We start from the raw sequence: 22,443 nt of genomic DNA, 5'->3' as shown, positions 1-22,443 counted from the left end.
GATACAAAATTAATACACAGAAATCTCTGGCATTCCTATACACTAATGCTGAAAAATCTGACAGTGAGATCAAGAAAACACTCCCATTTACCACTGCAACAAAAAGAATAAAATATCTAGGAATAAATCTACCTAAGGAGACAAAAGACCTGTATGCAGAAAATTATAAGACACTGATGAAAGAAATTAAAGATGATACAAATAGATGGAGAGATATACCATGTTCTCGGATTGGAAGAATCAACATTGTGAAAATGACTATACTACCCAAAGCAATCTACAGATTCGATGAAATCCTATCAAACTACCACTGGTATTTTTCACAGAACTAGAACAAAAAATTTCGCAATTTGCATGGAAACACAAAAGACCCCGAATAGCCAAAGCAATCTTGAGAACGAAAAACGGAGCTGGAGGAATCAGGCTCCCTGACTTCAGACTATACTACAAAGCTACAGTAATCAAGACAGTATGGTACTGGCACAAAAACAGAAAGATAGATCAATGGAACAGGATAGAAAGCCCAGAGATAAACCCACGCACATATGGTCACCTTATCTTTGATAAAGGAGGCAGGAATGTACAGTGGAGAAAGGACAGCCTCTTCAGTAAGTGGTGCTGGGATAACTGGACAGGTACATGTAAGAGATTAGATCACTCCCTACCACCATACACAAAAATAAGCTCAAAATGGATTAAAGACCTAAATGTAAGCCCAGAAACTATCAAACTCTTAGAAGAAAACTTAGGCAGAACACTCTATGACATAAATCACAGCAAGGTCCTTTTTGACCCAGCTCCTAGAGAAATAGAAATAAAAACAAAAATAAACAAATGGGACCTAATGAAACTTCAAAGCTTTTGCACAGCAAAGGGAACCATAAACAAGACCAAAAGACAACCCTCAGAATGGGAGAAAATATTTGCAAATGAAGCAACTGACAAAGAATTAATCTCCAAAATTCACAAGCAGCTCATGCAGCTCAATAACAAAAAAACAAACCACTCAATCCAAAAATGGGCAGAAGACCTAAATAGACATTTCTCCAAAGAAGATATACAGACTGCCAACAAACACATGAAAGAATGCTCAGCATCATTAATCATTAGAGAAATGCAAATCAAAACTACAATGAGATATTGTCTCACACCAGTCAGAATGGCCATCATCAAAAAATCTAGAAACAATAAATGCTGGAGAGGGTGTGGAGAAAAGGGAACACTCTTGCACCGCTGGTGGGAATGTGAATTGGTACAGCCACTATGGAGAACAGTATGGAGGTTCCTTAAAAAACTACAAATAGAACTACCATATGACCCAGCAATCCCACTACTGGGCATATACCCTGAGAAAACCATAATTCAAAAAGAGTCATGTACCAAAATGTTCATTGCAACTGTATTTACAATAGCCCGGAGATGGAAACAACCTAAGTGTCCATCATCAGATGAATGGATAAAGAAGATGTGGCACATATATACAATGGAATATTACTCAGCCATAAAGAGAAATGAAATTGAGCTATTTGTAATGAGGTGGATAGACGTAGAGTCTGTCATACAGAGTGAAGTAAGTCAGAAAGAGAAAGACAAATACCGTATGCTAACACATATATATGGAATTTAAGAGAAAAAGAATGTCATGAAGAACCTAGGGGTAAGACAGGAATAAAGACACAGACCTACTAGAGAATGGACTTGAGGATATGGGGAGGGGGAAGGGTAAACTGAGACAAAGTGAGAGAGAGGCATGGACATATATACACTATGGTAAGGTAGATAGCTAGTGGGAAGCAGCCACATAGCACAGGGAGATCAGCTTGGTGCTTTGTGACCGCCTGGAGGGGTGGGATAGGGAGGGTGGGAGGGAGGGAGACACAGGAGGGAAGAGATATGGGAACATATGTATATGTATAACTGATTCACTTTGTTATAAAGCAGAAACTAACACACCATTGTAAAGCAATTATACTCCAATAAAGATGTAAAAAAATGTATTTAAAACAGTCAAACCAATTATGATTTATAATTTACCATAATGAAAGAGCTTTTATAGTTCTTAATCTTTGGTGATCAAGCCTGTGGACAAAAGTCATGATCTAGCCAAGTCTTCACTCTGAAACAGTATTTGTAGCAATATCCGCACACAGTGTGTCAGTTATGGTGTTTTATTTTCTGAGAAATATTTCATATTTCTCAACATGAAATAGCCCCTCCTGAACTATTTGTAATTGAATCATCCATACTTCAAGTAATAGACACCAGAGTTTAGATATAGCAATGATGATAATTTGGCTTACTGTAGCCAAAAAATTTTCTTGTTTTCATAAAGTTATTATGTACAAAATAAAAAATGGGATCTATTAAGCAGAGACTACTGCTTTAAATCTAGACTGTACCCTCAGTGGTAATTTGTGTTGGTTCTATGGGGCCAAGTAAATCCGTCCTATGTAGAAGACTGAAATGGAAATAAAACAATCACTTTTAAAATGTTTGCGCTTATTAGAAATATAACAAACTGCAAAAAAAATGCACAATGTTTCTGTGCATACATCTTAAATATATTAGTGATACCCAAGGTGTATGCATAAATTGAAATGGAAATGGTGCTCTGAGTTGTAAAGTTAAAAGACACCCCTTCTAGGGTGGTTATATGGCATTTGTTCTTTTGGCCAGGAATGAAAAATAATCACTGGATATAAAAATCCCATTCACAATAACCATAAAAACTGAAAAGCACTGAATTTAACAAGAATTATGTAAGCTCTATGGGAATAAATTTAACAAGAACTCTGCAAGACTTACACAGAGAAAACTGTAAAATTTTACAGAAGGACATAAAAGAATATGTATAAATGAGGAGACACAGTATGTTCTTCAATAGGAAGAACCAATACCGTTAAGTAAATTTCCTTCCAAATTCCTTCATAAATTATACTGCAACTACAACCAAAATACAAGTAGCATTATTTTTTAACATCTTTATTTGAGTATAATTGCTTTGCAATGTTGTGTTAGTGTCTGCTGTATAACAAAGTGAACCAGCTATACGTATACATATATCCCCATATCCCCTCCCTCTTGCGTCTCCCTCCCACCGTCCCTATCCCACCCCTCTAGGTGGTCACACAGCACCGAGCTGATCTCCGTGTGCTATGCAACTGCTTCCCACTAGCTATCTATTTTACATTTGGTAGCGTATGTATGTCCATGCCACTCTCTCACTTCATCCTAGCTTACCCTTAGTAGCATTATTTTCAACTTGCCAAAATTTAAAGATTGTATGAAGGCATAACTATTTCATAAAGGTTAAGTACAATTAAGTAGAAACATAATGAGGGGAGATTTGTCCTTTTTTTTAGTTATAACTGACATAAAACATTAAATCAGTTTCATTGTATAACAGGGTAATTCAGTATCTGTATATGTTGCAAAATGATCTCCACAATAAGTCTACTTAGCATCCATCACCACACACAGCTACAAATTTTCTCTTGTGATGAGAACTTCTAAGATCTGCTCTCTCGGCAACCTTCAATGTGCAAAACAGTATTATCAGCTATAGCTACTATGCTGTAAATTACATCCCCATGACATTTATTTTAAAACTTTACACTGTATTTATTTTTATAAAAGTCTGTATCTTTTGACCGCCATCACTTACTATGCCCACTTCCCAGCCCCTGCCTCTGGCATCCATCAATCTGTTCTCTGCCTTATCTATGAGTTCGTTCTTTGTTTGCTTTTAGATTCCATATATAAGTGAGATTATACAGTATTTGTCTTTCTCTGACTTATTTCTCTTAGCATCATGCCCTCAAGGTCCACCCATATTGTCACAAATAGTAAGACTTTATTCTTTTTATGGCAGAATAATATTCTATTGTATATATTTTATATATTTATATATCACATTTTCTTTATCCATCCATTGATGGATACTTAGATTTTTTTCCCATATCTTGGCTATTGTAAATAAGACTGCAATGAACATGGGGATATTTATGTAGATAGGTAGATAGACAGATAGATAGGTAGATAGACAGATAAAGTATCTTTTTGAGTTCGTGGTTCTTTTCCTTTGGCTAAATACCCAGAAGTAGAATTGCTGAATCATATGGTAGTTCTACTTTTAATTTTTTGAGGAACCTCCATGCTGTTTTCCATAGTGGCTGCACCAATTTACATTCCCAGCAACAGTGCACAAGTGTTCCCTTTTCTCCACACCCTCACCAACACTTGTTATTTCTTGTCTTTTTGGTGACAGCCACTCTAACAGGTGTGAGATAATACTACATTGTGGGAAATCTGTCTTAATATTTAAAGCTAGTATAATTTAAAACACATAGTTTTGGTACAACAATATAGGAAAATATTAATGAGATAAGTTACAGAATAAAAACAAAGACCTAAGGACATATGAGATTTCATATGTGAGGAAGACAACATTTCAAATCATTAGGGAAATGAGAGATTGCCTTAAAAATTATTGTGACATCTATCTATCTATCTATCTATCCTACCTATGTATATTCCTGCTTCAGAACTTACTCTAAAATACATCTCAAATGGATTCAATTTCTACGGTAAAAAATACGTAAAATAATGACAGATGATTTGAACATTTCTCTTTTTAAATCTTATGGCAAACAAGACTTTTCAAATTCTAAAAGCCAAGATCAAAATCCATAACATTCTTTAGTACATCAAAAGATAGTATTCACAAAGTTATTATACAAGGAAGTATGTTTGCAATATATGACAAAGGGTTATAATCTTAATATTGGGTTGGCCAAAATGTTCATTCGGGTTTTTCCATAACATCTTATGGAAAATATGTATCAACCCTGCTTTGGTTGATACAAATATGTATCAACCCTGCTTTGGGTTCCAGTAATCCTACTTCTAAGAATTTAGGGGGAAAATGTTATAATTGCATCAAATACGAATACACAGGACAGTTTAATACAGTTTAGTTCATAAGAGTAAAAATACACAAATAATCATAATGACCACCAACAGAGGACTGATTTCATAAATATGGTACAGCCATACAATGAAATTCTATACAACCATTGGATATTCTGTTACAGAAAAATTTTAGATAGCATCAAAAGATGTTCACAAAATGTTAAGTGCAGAAATCATATTATAAAACATAATGTATTGGAAGCAACCTAAGTGTCCATCAGCAGATGAATGGATAAAGAAGATGTGGCACATATATACAATTGAATATTTATGTGGCCATAAAAAGAAATGAAATTGAGTTATTTGTAGTGAGGTGGATGGACCCAGAGTCTGTCATACAGAGTGAAGTAAGTCAGAAAGAGAAAAACAAATACCGTATCCTAACACATATATATGGAATCTAAAAAAAAAAAAAAAAAAAAAAAAAAAAGGTAATGAAGAACCTAGGGGCAGGACAGGAATAAAGACACAGACGTAGAGAATGGACTTGAGGACACGGGGAGGGAGAAGGGTAAGCTGGGACGAAATGAGAGAGTGGCATGGACATATATACACTACCAAATGTAAAATAGCTTGTGGGAAACAGCTGCATAGCACAGGGAGATCAGCCCGGTACTTTGTGTCCACCTAGAGGGGTGCGATAGGGAGGGTGGGAAGGAAACGCGAAAGGGAAGGAATATGGGGGTATATGTATATATATAGCTGACTTACTTTGTTATACAGCAGAAACTAACACCATTGTAAAGCAATTATACTCCAATAAAGATGTTAAAAAAAAGAGGGGGGAATGATAAAATAAATTTTTACATATTGTGATATAGAAAAGTCACTCTGGCTTATATATGAGTTTACTTGAATTTTATGCTAATAGGTTGTTTGTGGCCTATGAAACATACGTTGTACAACTGTTTAATTATTGAAGAAAATGGCACATTGACCAGAAGTAAAGAATGTCTATGTTAATAATAAAGATTAAATGTCTCTCTAAAAAAAGAAAAAAAAAACCATAATGTATATATACTATCTGATTCTATTTCATGTACACACATGTGAATTCCCAAGAAGTCTTGAGGTTTAGGGATCCTTTTGCTAACAGTATTTATTTCTGAGTGATATTAATAGAGATCTTCACTTTTCACTACAGTTTATTACTGATTTTTCTATAATGGAGAGAAATAAGTAATAAAAGCAATTCAGATTTAAAAATTGCAGACTCTTAAGAAAATTATGTGACAAACTTACCTGTTTTACAAAGCAAATGTAACACATAGCTGGAAGTAACCTTATCTCTTTCATTTAATTTCTTTCATTTTCAAATACAGTAACTCTGAACTAGAATTTAAGAAATGTTTACAAAGTTTTATCATCAGTGACAAATTCAGGACAAATTCAGAACTTCCCAGTTCCTGCTTTTGATATAAATACCTTTCCACAGTAACCACAGAAATAATCTCTAAAAAAATGCAATAGCATATTTTAGTCCAAGGACTGCTTGCTTTCAAAAGAAATATAGAACTTAGTAATTATTTTTAAATTATATATGTTCATATAGTCATATTCATATATGTATATATACACAGTGTTTTTAGATATACATGATATACGTGGCTTAATTTTATTCATAATTTTTATCAACACAGTTGGACATTTGAGAAAGTAGAAAAAAAGAGATTAGAAACATTTTGTTTAAGCCACATACTTTTCCCAACCTTGAGGAACACAAATATATTTAAACTGAAGTCTTTTGAACTGACCTTGAAGTGCATCACAATTATTATTTCACACAAATACCAATCGTCATTTTACTGAATATTCTGAGATACGTTCCACCTCATTAAAATAACAAGTAAGATATGAAGGGCTGATATTTTCTTGGTTCTAAAAAAGTCTCTCTTAAATTTAGTCAAATCTAATTTTGTTATTAATTCTCAGGATTACCAGATACATTTTTTCAGAGCAGATTTTTGTTTTGAGCCAGAATTGAAATCATTCCCTAGTGATGAAAGATGATTTAAAATGACCAAGAAAAAAGTAAATCATAATTTTCAATTTACCCACCAACCCTAATGATACCTAAACAGTGATAATCACTATTTTAATTTATTTCCAAATGACTTAGACTATTTTTGCATATTACAGATTTTATCCTTCATGTTCTATTTGTTTGATTTTTATAAGTTTCCCAAAATTTATCTGGGGAACTGGAATGTGGACTATTAATCATTCTGGGAGATTATAGTGGAGGCAGGTCCATTCAATTTTTTAAACTTCCCCTTCCTTTAACTTGAGAAAAACACAAAATAAATAGGATAGGAGACAAACTGGGCTCTAACTCCAGTTCCAGCACTTTCTAGCTGTAAAATAAAGGAAAGCTGTATTGTCTTGGTTCTAACTCACACACATCTTCTAACCCTCAGTTTAGCGATCTGTAAACTGTGATAACACTTCTTATTTCATAGAGGTTTTTGAAAATTAAATGTGAAGTCATTGAAAAATTAAACTTCATTTCATAAAATTATCTCAATAAATGGTGGTGATTCTTAGTAGTGTTATTCGTCATAAAAAATATATATCCCAGTTAAAAGGTATAATGCAATTTTTTCAAATCCTGTTTTTCATTGACTCTTTTTAATAGCATTTGTTTGCAAACTATCAAATGCTTAAAAGAACAAAGAGAATCCACATGCACTTTGATACCTTTGATTCCATATCATGTAAATTCAAAAGGACAGTCCCTGATTATATACACATTCTTATATGGTAAATCCTTGTTGCATATTTTATATGATACTCATTTATGCTAACAAAAAACAAAACCCAGATAACTTTATTAAAAAAAGGCCTTCTGTTATTTCTCAACTATTGAAAACAATTACAAATTCCTCAAGGCCAGGAACCACATTTGTCTATCTCTCCCTCCATCTCCCTCTCTGGGTCTCTCTTTCTCGTTCTCTCTCTCTTTAAAGCCCAACAGCACAAGTAGCATTTAATTTAATCAGGTTTTATTCTTGCCACGATTGCACTATGCACCAAAACAACGACAAAGCAGGAAAACCAGAGCTCCAGAATTGTGGCTAATTTTTAAAATGAGAGCATAAACCCTTAAGAGGTATTATGTCCAAATCTGGGAATTTTACAACCAGAACCCATTTATAACATTTGCCACTTTGACTAAAGCATCCTAAGTCAAGAAAATTCCATTACAACAAATTTCTACCTAAGTGATCTACCTGGTGATGATGATCACATCCAGTTAGTAAAATAAAAAGATAAAGCCATTTTAAAATGTGGTTCTCAAAACTGGCTCGTTAAATAGATAGAAAATTGGCCTCCAAAACCTAAAGTCTAAAAATAGATCATCTAAAAACTCCGAAGGAAATAAGCTCTTTGTTTTTCATGTGGTCCGTAATTCCATAGATCTTTCAACTGTAAATCTGGCAAGTGCTTAAAATATTATGACTTTTAGAATGACAAAGGTATCATTCTCTAATGAATTGTTAGAAAAATGGTTTGCCACACAGGCCTACTAATGGGATTCAAGTAATGAGCATTCTTACAACACATAAGCCAGGTGCAAATTTACACAGCCTAGCAGATCAGCCCCACCAGTGTCCAAGAGACACTTAGCAGTGCTTGAAAGAGGAATGGTTTACACAACTGACTGATCAGAGAACATTTCAAAACATCTTCATTCTATTAACTCAAACGTTCATTTGGCAAAAAAAAGAAAAACAAAACAAAAAAATTCAGAAATCTGTATTTACAAAATAAGTCTTTCTTTGTCTGTAGGTCAAGGAAAAGAAAGAGAAAAGTTACTTAAATTTCATTTTTTGGAGCACTGTGTCTTCAATAACAGTGAAAACACAGAATGGTGATCTGATTTTACAACCTAATAACTGGCACCTACTCACTCACATTTAAAACTCTTTAACATTTCTGCTTATTTTGTGATAGTCTTTTAAGTGGCCTATAAATCATTTAAGATTAATATTTAAAACGTTTCATTGACTATAAAACATTTACAGTCAATGAAATGTCAATACCCTCACTAAAATGAACAAATTTTAAAGATGATCTTTGTATATTTGTTTAAAAGCCAGGTGTCTGATTATATAATTTTTTGGTCAATCCAGTTAACGTGTAGTCCTAGGAAGCAGAAAGATTCAACGATTATTTTAAAACAAATACTCCCTCCTGGAAGGGATGAACAGCACACTCTCTAAAACATTTTTTCTATGTTGATGCTTTAGAAGTTGCAAGGTAGGAATAAATGGGGCTGTATCCATAGAAAATAGCAGTCACCTTTGAATTATCTATATTATAAGCCCTACTATCCAAAAGTTCCCATTAACAGACTAATATGCAGAACAGAACAGCCTGTAATTTTCCATCACTATTTGCTATATTCTTATTTTCATGGGAAATAAGAAATTCGAAGCCAGTATCAAGGTGAATATGAGATAAAAATATTGTAACTTTATATATTTTTATCAAATCCTCTTTAAATCTCTATTTTGGGTATGTTTTATAATGGACATTACATATTGGTGCATAGATAAATAGACATTCATTTATTAAGCAAGTCAAGTAGTCTGAGGTTCAATTCTCATGATAACAGCATCATTTCTATCTAAAGTTTTTTAAAAATAGCAGAATAAGAGGTGACTTTTAGAGATTATTTAGTTAAAACAGAGACATGTAAAAGCCAGTAGATAAACTTTAAAAAATTTTTTTGATTCGATGGTCTTGCACCAATTAGGCACTAAATTACTGATCTGTAGACGAGCACCCTCAAGATGCTTAATCACTGAGACCTTCAAATTTAAGCATATACTTCAAGAAATACAATTAAGCAGCCATAAATAATTTGTAGGAAGCTACTTTAATGGCATTTTCCCTACATGTAAATGTGTAATACTACTAGTACTAACCACCAATCAAACAGCTATCTTTTTAAACAGGAAGGAATAGTCAAATCATATTATCCTAAAACGTATGTTAAAATATCAGTATTTCTGATATTACCCAGACCTCTTATAACCAAATAACTGATGCAGCTATTATGAATTATATTCATAGCATCAAACCCTGTGCTAGGTGCTCATCCCTCCCCCCATTTCACAAACTTTGTTTGACCTTTTAAAATACAGAACTATGATTCTTTTCATCATCTGTGTCAAAAAAATTAGTATGGAGGTTCAAAGGGGGCATTTTATAAAAATAAAAATCAGATCTGGAAAATGTTTTTCTACTCTCATTCTTACCCTTAGTAAGTGACCCTCACTTTTATTCTTTGTGAAGGTGCTTAAGACTCATCATTCCTAGCATCCACCCCAGAAATTTCAGTGTCTCCTCTGCACAGGTGCCAAGGTCTTATGCAATTAAGCTTCACCATACATAGGTATACCCTACATATGCACCCTGCCGTTCCTGTCCACATATATTAGCTCTGTAATTGTAGAAATTATACAATCCCTCTAGTCCTTGTTTCTACACTTATAAAAGAGGATGATAATATTATTATCTAGCTCATGAGATTTTTGTGAACATTAAGTGGGATAGTTATATGCACTCTAAGTGTTTATTTTTGCAATATTATTATTGCTAACATGTAATGCCTTTCTTCATACTGTCTCCATGCCCACTGACTCCCATAGGACGGTTCTCCTTATTTTCTATCCATTCGTATTGCACGGATCCTTCTTGCTCAGTCCAGCTCTCCCTCTACCACCAAGTCTTCTACAAATCCCACCTGCTCTGACCACTTGGAGCTTTCTTATTGCAAAAATTCATATGATAACTAGAGACCAGTTCTGTCGTCAAATTCCTTTATTAGTGATTGTATTAGCTTCCCCCTTCACTGTAAAACTAGTGTTCCTACAACAGTGGCCCTCAGACAGTACCTACGTCAGTCACACAGAGAGATTTTAAACATGCGAATTCCTGAACTCCATCCTAGACCTCCTGAATTAGACTCTGGGCACGTGCCCTGAAAATACAAATATTAATACAAGACTCAGGTGATTCTGCTTCACAGTAAAGCCTGAGAACCACTGTAAAAACCTGGATCTCAACCTTTTATTTTGATTCCTCTACCACAGGGATATACTACTCTCCTCTCCCACCGATCTGAAACAGCCTTCTCTCCATCAACCCTCACCTCCCACTTCAGGCACTGAAGATCACTCTTTCTTGACTCTAGAGTGAGCCTTAGGTCTAGTGTAAGAACCATTTCATATCCTTCCACAAAATAGCCTAACTGGCATGGTGCTGGTTAAGGAGCATTATATAAATACTTCCTGTTAGCCTGATATACTGCAGTCTTTCAATTACCCCCTCCAACAACTCCTTTCACCACATATTTGTTGAGTGTTGTCCGGCATTGTGCTAGGCACTGGGATGCAGACAATTTCCATACGTTCGCACACCTCAATATCTCTAATATTTAGCCATGGTTTATTCATGTCTCACTTTTCTAAGATACACATAGATTCACCTTAAAAACTTCATTACTTTAATTCTGGCTATTGGGTTAGGAGAAAAGTTATTTCATCTTTAATTGCCCAAGCAATTACTTCTAAGTTAAGACCTCTTGACAGGTAAGTAGGCAGTACGTGCCGAATTATAGAGCAGGGAAAATAAGACTTGGCGATAAAAATGCCAATAGAATGTTTACAAAGTGAGCACTAGGCAAGAGAAAATGGGTTAAAGACATGGCCATGTTTTTCCATATAAATAGGGACAGAATACTATAGACCCATTTTTCTCCTTGTTTAATAAAATACATATTTTGCAAATAAAATGCCTATCTGGAAGGAACATGTAAATCTTGTGTTTGTATCTTTTAAAAACTCATAACCGGGCTTCCCTGGTGGCGCAGTGGTTGGGAGTCCGCCTGCCGATGCAGGGGACACGGGTTCGTGCCCCGGTCCGGGAAGATCCCACGTGCTGCGGAGCGGCTGGGCCCGTGGGCCATGGCCGCTGAGCCTGCGCGTCCGGAGCCTGTGCTCCTCAACGGGAGAGGCCACAACAGTGAGAGGCCCGTGTACCACAAAAAAAAAAAAAAAACAAACTCATAACCATCTACCTTCTCATTCCTCTTTTAACTGTGTGTTTCAAAGTATTTTTGTGTCATCCAAAAATGTAAAATGATTTTGGAAAAGCTGTGTAATATCAGGCTAAAAATAGAGGAAAGGGTAGCTGTGTAAATGAGAATCAAATTGATAGATAAAATTTTAAAGTTTCCATTTATGCTATTTAAATCCAGTTCTCTATTTTATATATGATTTTTATGTAGTTGTGAATAGTTTATAAGTAAATTATGTATTTATTTTCAAATAACCTATAGCTAGAATTATGACTAATAATCTATAAAATGTATTTTTAAAATTTTTTGAAAAAATATACAATAAAAAAGAAAATGTCAATATATTCATATGTTTGTATATGTTTGTAAGATCACCAAAAAGCCATAGAAGAATACACATCAGTTTACACTGGTAGTAATAAAGGTGTGCATTTTTTTCTTTTTTTAGAGAAAGCATAAAACTGCAAAAATACTCATGGTCTGTTAAGTGAAAACACAGACTATAAAATTCTGTCTACAAATAACTAAGTGTAATGTGTAAAGTATGAATAAGCAAATAGACAAGAAGTAGAAGGTATTATAGGCAAATTAAAACAGTTTTAATGAAGTGACGGGGATGTGGATAATTTTTGCCTTTGATGTTTGTTGATCTTTTAAAATTGGCTTTGTCATAATGTACCATGAAACAGAAATGAAAATGGTGATTAAGTATGAAAGCCATTACTCAATGAGAAAATTTCTTCTTTTCTCAACTTGCTTGGAGACAAAAGCACAACACCATATTGTACACTGGGGGTTCTGAGCTGAGGAAAAGTTCATCCCCCAGGACACATCTGGCAATATCTGGAGACATTTTTGGTTTTCATAACTGCGAGGGTACCTCTGGCATCTAGTAGGTAGAAGCCAGACATGCTGTTAAACATCTTACAATGCACATGACAGCCCCCTCACAACAACGAATTATCTGGTCACGATGCCAAGAGCACTGATCACAAATAAATGTTACAGAATGAATGATTTCAAAACAAGCCAGTGCCCCACCCCGAAATTAGTCAGTACCCCTGTCACAGTGTTAAGAAAAGGACTTTCTCTGATTTACATTCTTATAGAAATTCTCAAGACCATTTAACAAGGAGGTGGGAGGGATCACACTAAAGCACGCTTTGAGGTGCTTCTAAAATATGAAACTTGGGATATTTCCCTCCCCTTCCTTCTCTTGCAGGGTAAGCTCACAGTCAGATTTTTATTTCATGTCACAATCAAGCAAGGGCATTGTTTAGGGTCCTACAAAGCAACAGCAAAGGACCTGCCCTAAGAGTTAACCCAGAGAAAATGATTTATAAACTGCCTATATCATGTGCAATAATTGTTTAAAAATTGATGAATAAGTCTTCTTGAGATGTAATCTTTATAATGAACCTCATTTATACTGTGTGGGCCAGAGGGAGTAAAGATCCGGGAAGAGAAGAAAAACACTCAACCACTTTTAAGAGATTATTCGCAGGAGTAATTTATCAGAAATCACAAAAATGTGTTTTCAATGGAAAAAATTCAATTGATAATAAAAGAAAAAAAGGGAAAGGGTCTTTTCACATAGTGTCCACCCAAAGCTTAAAACCACTGACACAGTTCTTGAACTTTATCATCCAACATTTTGTGACAGCTATTGGCCTTAATGGTTATATGACAGATTCTGCTGGAGCAATAGGAAAATTATTAGACAAGTTAACAGCACCCATTCATAATGGAAGAGATCATGACACAAGCAACATCCTTGACTTTTCAAGATCTTATATAAATCTTCCTTTATTACCTGGTAATAGATGTAATATAAAGTATAAATTTCTCAAGGACAGAAACCATGTCTTATATTTAATACACACTGAATAAAGTACCTATTTGAAAAAGTCATTTTAATGAAATTAAGATTTTTTTCAAGGTGGAGAGATCGAGGAGTAACAGTAACATATAGGATTAGTTTATCTGATCTACCCACTGTTTCCAAAAAAATAAATAAAATAAAATAAATAAAAACAAACAACTACAACAAAACAGGTCCATAAGGAATGAGAATAATTTTTTTTAAATGATGCCTTTACTACTACATCTAAAAGTGCAGTATAATCAGAGGGCTAAGATTGAGGGATGTAAAGTCAATCATTTGCTAGCTGGGTGACCTTGAATAAGTCACTTAACCTCTCTGGGCCTCAGGCTCCTCTTTTATAAAAAGGTGGACACTAGCCATACCACTGCTTTTATAGGAGGACTGGATGAGATAATATACATCAAGAGGATACCTGCACAAGTTAAGGGCCCAATGAGCAATAACTGTGATTATTTTCTTATATTAGTGCTGCGATGGTGGAAAATGTTGGGCATTGCACAGAGGGGGAGTAGAGGCGGAAGAGAAGGGGAAGCAGGAGAAGGAAAAGAAGGCGAGAAAACGACAGCTTGCTAAAATTGGGTAGGAGAGCTTCATGCGTTATTTACTGAGAATGAAGCCTGGGTCGGTGAGTCTTCACAACCCCTTCCCCTCGCTCCACATCCCGTCACCCACCCCAGCTCCTGCTTTGTATCTGCAACCTACTCCCTTCTAGGGGTACTTCTCCAAATGATATATGACTTCTTTTAGCAGTTGCCCTCTCCTGACTTTGCTTCAGATCCACACTTTTCAAAGGTGTAGTCTTCAACCACTAAGACTCCTCTCGCTACATTTACCAACGCGCTCCTGTTACTTACTATAGCTGGGAGACAAGTCTCAGAACTTATTTCAATTGATCATTGTGGCATCTGATGCAGCTGACCATTTCCTTCCTTTTTTAAACTCTCTTGTGCCTCAGCTTTGAAGACATTATTATCTGTGGGTTCTCCTACCATCTGACTGCTGCTCAGCTACTTACTAATCTGTGTGGGCTCCTTTTCAGCATTCCACCACTTAAATTACACTGCTCACCAGATCCCCATTTTTTGCCGTCTTTTCACTTTCCCTTTTTAATTGTATCCATTCACACCGTTATAAGTACCACTTATATGCTGACAATGTCCAAGTTCATCTCTCTAGTCATGACTTCTTACTAAGCTCCAGACCTGTATTTTCCAATCTCCATTTGGAGATTCCATGTGTGGAGAAAAGTCAGCGTTTCCCAAAATGAACTGTCTTCCCACACACCTCAATCCCCAGCCCACCCCCAAATCGGCTGCCCTTTTGGTGTTCCCCATATCGATAAATGAAACCATCAGAAACTTAGGATTCACCAAGTCCTGCCGCTTCTGCCTCGTAAAAGCCCTGCTTTTGTATCTTCTCCTTTACATCCCTGTCTCCGTTCATCCATTCTTTCTGGATTTTTGCAGTGGATTTTCACCTTATCTCCCAACCTTTGGTCTTGCTGCACCCCTCATACTTCAAAAGCATCTTCCTCAAGTGTGAATCTGTTCAAGCGATTCTCCTACTGACATCTTTTCATGGGTCCCTACAGCCTTTGGAACAAAATGTAAACTCTTCTGCAAGCTACAAAAATGGTCTATATAATTTGATCACCACTTATGATCTCAATACCAAATCTTATCACTTCCTCACTCCCACTCCCAAATCCAGCCATTTAAAGCTACTTGCAAATTCCTAATCCCATTTATTTTTCCTGTTTTTTCTCCTATATGCCACTTTCTGCTTAAAACATTTATCCACAGACCTCTAACCCCCATCTTCACCTAGTAATTTCTACGTAATACCTCAGAATTCTGTATTTCCAACATGCCCTGTGTATTTCTGCTTTCAAAGAACTCAGTGGTCCTACACTGTGATTCTTTCCACATTCATTGACTTAAATAGTAATTTAAAAAGTGTCTTGAATTTGAGGCCTACAAGTCCATGCTCTGTCTCTCCACATATATGATACTATGTAGTCAAACTTCCAACCACCCGTTGTTTACAGAGCAAAACCACATGGAGAGAGATACTATAACCTTGGCTACACGTATTTTATACAAACCATTTAGGAAGACAATAAATATGTAATATATCAGGCAATCTGAAATATCAAATAACAAATGAATGGTGAAATCAACAAGTGACAAAGGAACGCATGGGAGATACAGACAACTAGGTCCTCAAGAGGCTGCTCATAAAAATTTTTAGAGAAAATGCTCATGTTAAACGTAAGTATGATAGGAGCCTGCAGTAGAATTAACGATAGTAAACACCAAGATATTAAGTTTCATGAGGTCAGGGGACAAGTCACTCTTGTTCGCTGCTCTGTCCCTATGGCCTAACACATAGCTGGATCATAGTAGCTGCTAAATAAGTATTTGTGTCGAATTGAATTTTAAACTGTGCAGCTGGTGATGCAAGAAAACATCTGTTTAAAAAAAAAAAAAGGCAGCACTTTTCACCATTTGCCATTCCATAAAAAGGTAATTTGTGTATATGTTTACTAGAACGCTTTCCTCAAAAGTGAAATATTGCTTCACTCTTCGGTTGGCAAATGTGTTGTTCCAAGATGGAGAAGAATCTGCTTTAAATGAAGAGAAAGCTATTTCAGTCCATAATCCTCAGAGCCAATTTTGGAACTTAAAATGCATTTTCATCAAAGAATCTTAACAAAAAGAGTCCTGCCAATTTAACCAAGACATCTAAAAATGTTTCATTCTAAAGCCAAGCTTTCTGCTCAGGAACATTCTAATTGAGGCCGTGTTCTTCCAGAGATCTTCCACTGGATCAACAGTCACCTGAGTCACATGGGTGAGTAAGATACCATCATCACCCTCCTAAGAACTCAGAATGGCATGCCATTTAGGAATTCTGCATTTTTCTAACGTTTCTGCTGGATTTCCAAGTTTCCTGGAACTTCTTTGTACCCAACAGAGCTATTATAATAAACCAAAGCAGAAACACATGTAACTTTGAGTTAGAAGTCAATTTGGCATGTCCCTCTCATTTCAAACATATGGAAACTGAGACCATGTAATGTAAATCACTGACCCAAGTACACTTAGGGCAGCGGCTGGAATGGACACTGGGTCTCCTTAGTGACAGGCTGACATTCAGTCTTCTATATAAGCTATGTTCATGGGACACCAGTACTTTCACTTGCATCATTTTATTAATTCTGGTACTCACCTAAAATATGTAAACGGGGACTATTATTCCCTTTTAGCAGGTGAAGAGATCAAGCCCCAGGACTTCCCTGGTGGTCCAGTGGCTAAAACTCCATGCTCTCTAGGCAGGGGGCCCGGGTTTGATCCCTGGTCAGGGAACTAGATCCCACATGCCTCAACTAAGAGTTCACATGCCAGAACTAAAGATCCCGCGTGCCACCCCTAAGACCAGGTGCAGCCAAATAAATAAATAAATATATATATATTAAAAAAGAGAAACCAAGCCCCATGGGGCTGTCAATTCCCTCAAGTTGACTGAACAGCAGAAGCAGAACTAGTATTCAGGTCTTTCTATCTTTGTCATTTACCAGGAGCACCACATTGACATGGGCCATTTTTCCTTTCAGTACAAATGAGTCAATGACAGTCTAAATGGTCTGGTGCCTACCATTCTTCAAAGGAAGATTTGCTATAATAAAAGAAAGCTACAAGTACCAGAGGTTGCAGGCCACAAAGGATAATGAGGCAGAAACATGTGCATTAATCAATTTGGAGGTTTCACTTAAATAATCAATCAACCATTCTTTCAGAGCTGAATCTAATCGAAAGATCCTAACCCTTTTAGACCTGTATACAGTGGGCAATATGCCATAAACATCTTCTTTTATTTAGACATCAGGGATGGAATTTCCCATCTGTTGCTTCAAATAAAATAACCATACTTTAAAAAATAGTACATATCACAAAATTTTTCTTTGAAGGATTAAAGTCACTATGATTGTTAATCATAAAAGTGTTAATTTTTCAACAAGTAAAACTGTGTCTGGACAAGTCCACGTGTGTTAGCAGTAGGCTAAGAAAGGAATCTAGCATGGAATTTTTAATGCTTGGTTCTAATCATTAATGCTGCGGTACTGGCTTATTTACAACCTGACGTTTGTTTCTGCACTTTCAACATCCCGAGACTTTTCTGCAACAGTAAATAGCTTTAAGAGATGACACCTCGCCTTAACTGGGTCTATATTTTGACTAGCAGGTCTTGGCATCATGTCCAGCCCTGACACCTCTCCAAAATGCTGCATGCTGGTGAAAAATGAACAAAACTTAAGAAGAAGAAAACAATGCCACTACTCTTAAGCCATTTTGGGATATAACAGGTCTAAGTTCTCAGCTAACTTATACATCTAAGTTCTAATGCAGCAACTTCTAATCATCTCATCACTGTCTCTTTAGATTCTAAATATTTCTTAATTTTTCCATAAAGTCTCACCTTTCTGATGCTCTGAAGAGGAAGGTGACAGAATAAAATGTGGGAAAAGAGCATAAGGAAATCAAAAGACAGGACACACAGAACTACACCTGATTTCCGTATCACTTTCTTTTTAGCCACACAATTTAGATTCAAGTACCCAGGACTTAGCAGGTACCCACATGAGGACATTTTCTATTTTTATGGTAAAATTCAAGATATAAACTGATGAAAGACCTCTAAAATTTCACAAAAGTGAATATTTGTATATCTGAGAAGTTAAATGTTTAGTTTCCCAAGAAAGAAATATTCTCTACCCACACAGGAGATTCTCACAATGTGTGGGAAATCTATGGTTCTGAATCATCCAATAGCGTCTTCAGTCTGTGTTCATATCCTATATCATAAAATGCTTTCCCAATAATTAGAATATAACAAGATACACTGAAAGAGTTGAATGTTCTCTGGAGTAGTCATAGATGTTTCATAAGCTTGTGATAGCTCAGGATTATCGCCTATCTTTGGACATTGTATAAGGTTGGGCTGGTTATTTGAGCTTCCTCTATGTTTGAATTCTGGGGTGATGAAAATTTATATCATGTTAAGAGCATATCCACTACCTAGTATTTGGCTCTCGAGTGAATTAATAAGTGTCCTAACTTTCAAGTCCTGATGGCTGGCTTAGAACTATTTTGCATAAAACCTTACACACTAGACCCTCTTCTTTAACAGTGCATCCTGTTTCCAGGCAAAACTACACTACAATACAATCTTCTGCAATGTGCCGTATCCTATTAGGACTGAAAGTAACCCTGACATCTTACACTCAAATGTGGCCTTTCTAGAGAGACTTTTCCAAGGGTGAAAACTTCAAAAACACAGAGTAGGAAAGTCACTGAAGAAATGGCGCAAGTAAGCAGGGGTATCTGGGACACTTATTGTCTTGTACGTCTGCAGTGCCCCAATATGGGCAGCAGGGGGCGCTCCTGCATGAAGCAACCCTCCCCTCGGCCCCGCCCCCCCCCCCCCCCCCCCAACACACACATACACACAAGTGTTCCCGGGAGGGGAAGACGGAGGCTTTTTCTCTTAGCACTTGCCCCAAGACCAAGGAGGGGGCCACTAAGGAGTGCTGCTGTCCATAAATCACACAGGCTTAGGACATGTGGTGAATACCATTGCAGAAGTCACCAGAGATGACACATAGGTCTGAGCTTACCTTTTGAAAGCAGGGTGGCCAATTTTTATTTTATTTATTTTGGGGGTTAAAGGAGCAGGTAAGCCATGGGCAGGGGGCGGGGCTTGCCATCAGCTGTAAAGAGGCCGGCTCCAAAAGCAACAAGTGGATATCAGTATCCGAAGGTCATTTATTCAGCCTCTCCACTACAGTTTAGTTCCCAGGTTATATTCTCTGTGAAATGTCAAATCAAAACACTTCCCTTTTCTCTCCTCTTCTTTCCTTCCCTGACCCCACACCAAACTCAGAAAAATCACTTGATGAAGTGGGTTTCCCACTGAACCTTAGGAAATGTGACTCCTGCAGGGGTTCTCCTGCATGTGGCTGCGTTTTGCACGTGAACGTGGGATGCATTTTACACCCTCTTCGCCAAGTCCCACAATTTCAAACCAGGTTGGAAAAATCTTTAGGGACCAGAAAGAGCCAGCTCTGAAGCCTCAAAGACAGTGGGTTCCAAAGCAAAATGCCCTGCCCTCACCCCACTTCCTACACATACTCATGCACACCCCACCCTCACCAGTTGGATCCTTTCTCCTTCCTGTCCCCAAATGAAGGTCTGCAGAGACACAGCCATAAACCTCAATACTCACCATATTGACTTCAGAAACCATATCGATGCTGGCGATGTCAATGTTCATTCCCACAGCCACAGGGGGACCTGCAAACCAAAATGGCCAGCCACGTGATTTCTCAGAACTTCATGCATTCTTAGCAAGAGTAGTCCCCGGGCACGGGACACTCTGCCCCAAATCCCTTCCCACTGCTCACACTCAAATTCTTCAATTCTCTGCTCCTTTTTAAAGAGTGACAGGTACTCCTCTGGGAAATGCGCTATTGAATAGGCACACACGTGTCCGATGGGTGAGGGATTCCACGTCTGTCTACATAGGTAGGTGTCTTAGCATGAGAATACACACAACCACAAAAGCACCGGAATCTGGCTAGCCCAAGCGAAATGTTATATATTGCACTGAAACCCCCTCCTCATTCTTCCCACCCCCCCGCTTCTGTGCAGGTTTTAACTCTGAGCTTTGTTAGAGTCTGGAGTAAAATTAAATAGGCATATCAGTGTATCTAAGGCTGCAGCAAGAGAGGTCTCTAGCCCTTCTTCCACTACCCTCCCTATCCTCCGATCCCCCCAGGCCCCTCTCCCCCCACCCCACTGTCCCCTGCAGTGAGGTTTCCAGGACTGGATAATATCCAGACACCAGCCAATTTAAACCATGGCTAGAACTCTTCCAAAGTAGGTGGGCACAGGGGGTTAATGCGACTTCTCAACCAACTGTCTGCATATCTTGTCCCCAAAAATGTTCCCGATGGCCTTCAGTAAGCCAGGTTCACCGGGCACACCATTAACTAAACTTAAGAGGTTTGTATCTCAAGGAAACAAAGACAGTGAAGCAAAGGATTTAAACAGTGAAGCTGAAGGACAGCAGTCACCAGTACACGCTAAGAGGGTCTCTCTGAAAGACCATCTAAGTGCTGGAGAGTAACAAACCAGCTTAAGTTTGGATCAGTTTCTCAATATTGTACCACAAGAGACATGTTCAGTACACCACATGCAACCCACAACGAGGGAGAGGGAAGACAGCGCACAAAGCTCAAAAGACAGCTTAGGCTATAGCTGCTGGGCTGTTTCTTATTTCCAAGGCAACCCCATTACCTCCAAAATCTGGTCTCAGCCGAATATCATAGCCTTTCAGGAGTCTGTCCACCGTCTCTTTAACCAGCGACATATTACTAGGGTCATTGACACTAAAGAAAGAAAAGACAATAAACAGGCATCAATAAGACAGCAGGCACAGCGCTTCAGCATCTATCTGATCCTCACTACAGATCCTTGCTCACAGAGGTAGGCAGACAGAGCCTTTCAAAGTGAAAAAGGAAACAGAAACGCTAGACACACTTACCTCTGCGCACAGACAGCGGCGATTATTAAGGGGAACGGCCAGATCCCAAAGTAGCCCTTTTTCCGGACTCTCCACATCCCTTTAGTTTTGGACGGGATTGAGGGTTTCACTGGAGACAGGAGATCCAACTTAGTCTGCCCAGTGCAGTAATTCTAATGTGAGGCGCATGCGCAAGGCGTACCAAAACATCAAAGGGGCAGCAGCGGTTGCCTGGGACCGAGAAGATTTTCTTGTTAAGGAGGGAAAAAAAAAAAAATCAAAGGGGAAAAAGGAAAAACATATATATGTATAATATATGCATATTTGAATAATATAGAAAAGTCACCCCACAGGAGGACCCGGAGCAAAATCTTTGTTGTCCTTTTGTTAAGACAAAAACAACTAGAGAGTCTGTTAAGTTTTGGTACTTGCAGGAGGCAGTTTTGCACCTCGCGGGTTGTGGGGTTTTGGGGTGTGTGTGGGGGAGGTGTTTCCTCTTAAATATGCAAAACCAGATTAGGAATTTAAAGGAGAGCAGGTGTGTAGTGCTAGGGGGAAGATGGGTGCCTGAGAGTCCACTTCTGGTATCAGCAAGCGGCGGGGGCGGGGAAGAGAAATCTGAACTTTATTTCCGTGGCAAATAGCATTCCCTGCTTGGGGCGAAATGGGTGCTGGAGGCGGAGGGGGGGGCGGGGGGGCGGAGGGAAGAGGAGGGAAGGGGAAGGTGGGAGCGGGAGTGAAAGGGGGAGGGAGGAAAGAAACCGATGGGAGGAGTGTTGAGCAATGCGTTGGATTTGGGGCCGGGAGTGGAGGGGGGGACGTAGCATGGAGAATAAGACAGACACGGAAATGAAAAAAAAAAAAAAGGGAAAAAGAGAATGATAATAAAATGATGCCTGGTCTTTTCTAGGAGTTA

The 22,443-nt window shown here is 37.6% G+C and overlaps 1 protein-coding gene across 2 annotated transcripts in view; it reads right to left on the bottom strand.

Moving 5' to 3' along the window:
• Positions 1 to 21,671, bottom strand: part of GABRB2 (gamma-aminobutyric acid type A receptor subunit beta2) — a 300,586-nt gene extending 278,915 nt beyond the window's left edge. For both annotated transcript variants that reach the window (XM_032627185.1, XM_032627188.1), the window contains exons 1-3: positions 21,549 to 21,671; positions 21,302 to 21,393; positions 20,229 to 20,296 (exon numbers count right to left, since the gene is read on the bottom strand). In XM_032627185.1, coding sequence (XP_032483076.1) covers positions 20,229 to 20,296; positions 21,302 to 21,393; positions 21,549 to 21,625 — 237 coding nt within the window. In that variant the 5' untranslated portion in view covers positions 21,626 to 21,671. The remainder of the gene's footprint in view (positions 1 to 20,228; positions 20,297 to 21,301; positions 21,394 to 21,548) is intronic.
• Positions 21,672 to 22,443: the final 772 nt, after the last annotated feature.

This window comes from Phocoena sinus, chromosome 3, assembly GCF_008692025.1.
Source record: "Phocoena sinus isolate mPhoSin1 chromosome 3, mPhoSin1.pri, whole genome shotgun sequence".
NCBI lineage: Eukaryota > Metazoa > Chordata > Mammalia > Artiodactyla > Phocoenidae > Phocoena > Phocoena sinus.
This window is presented reverse-complemented; position numbering and strand designations above follow the sequence as displayed.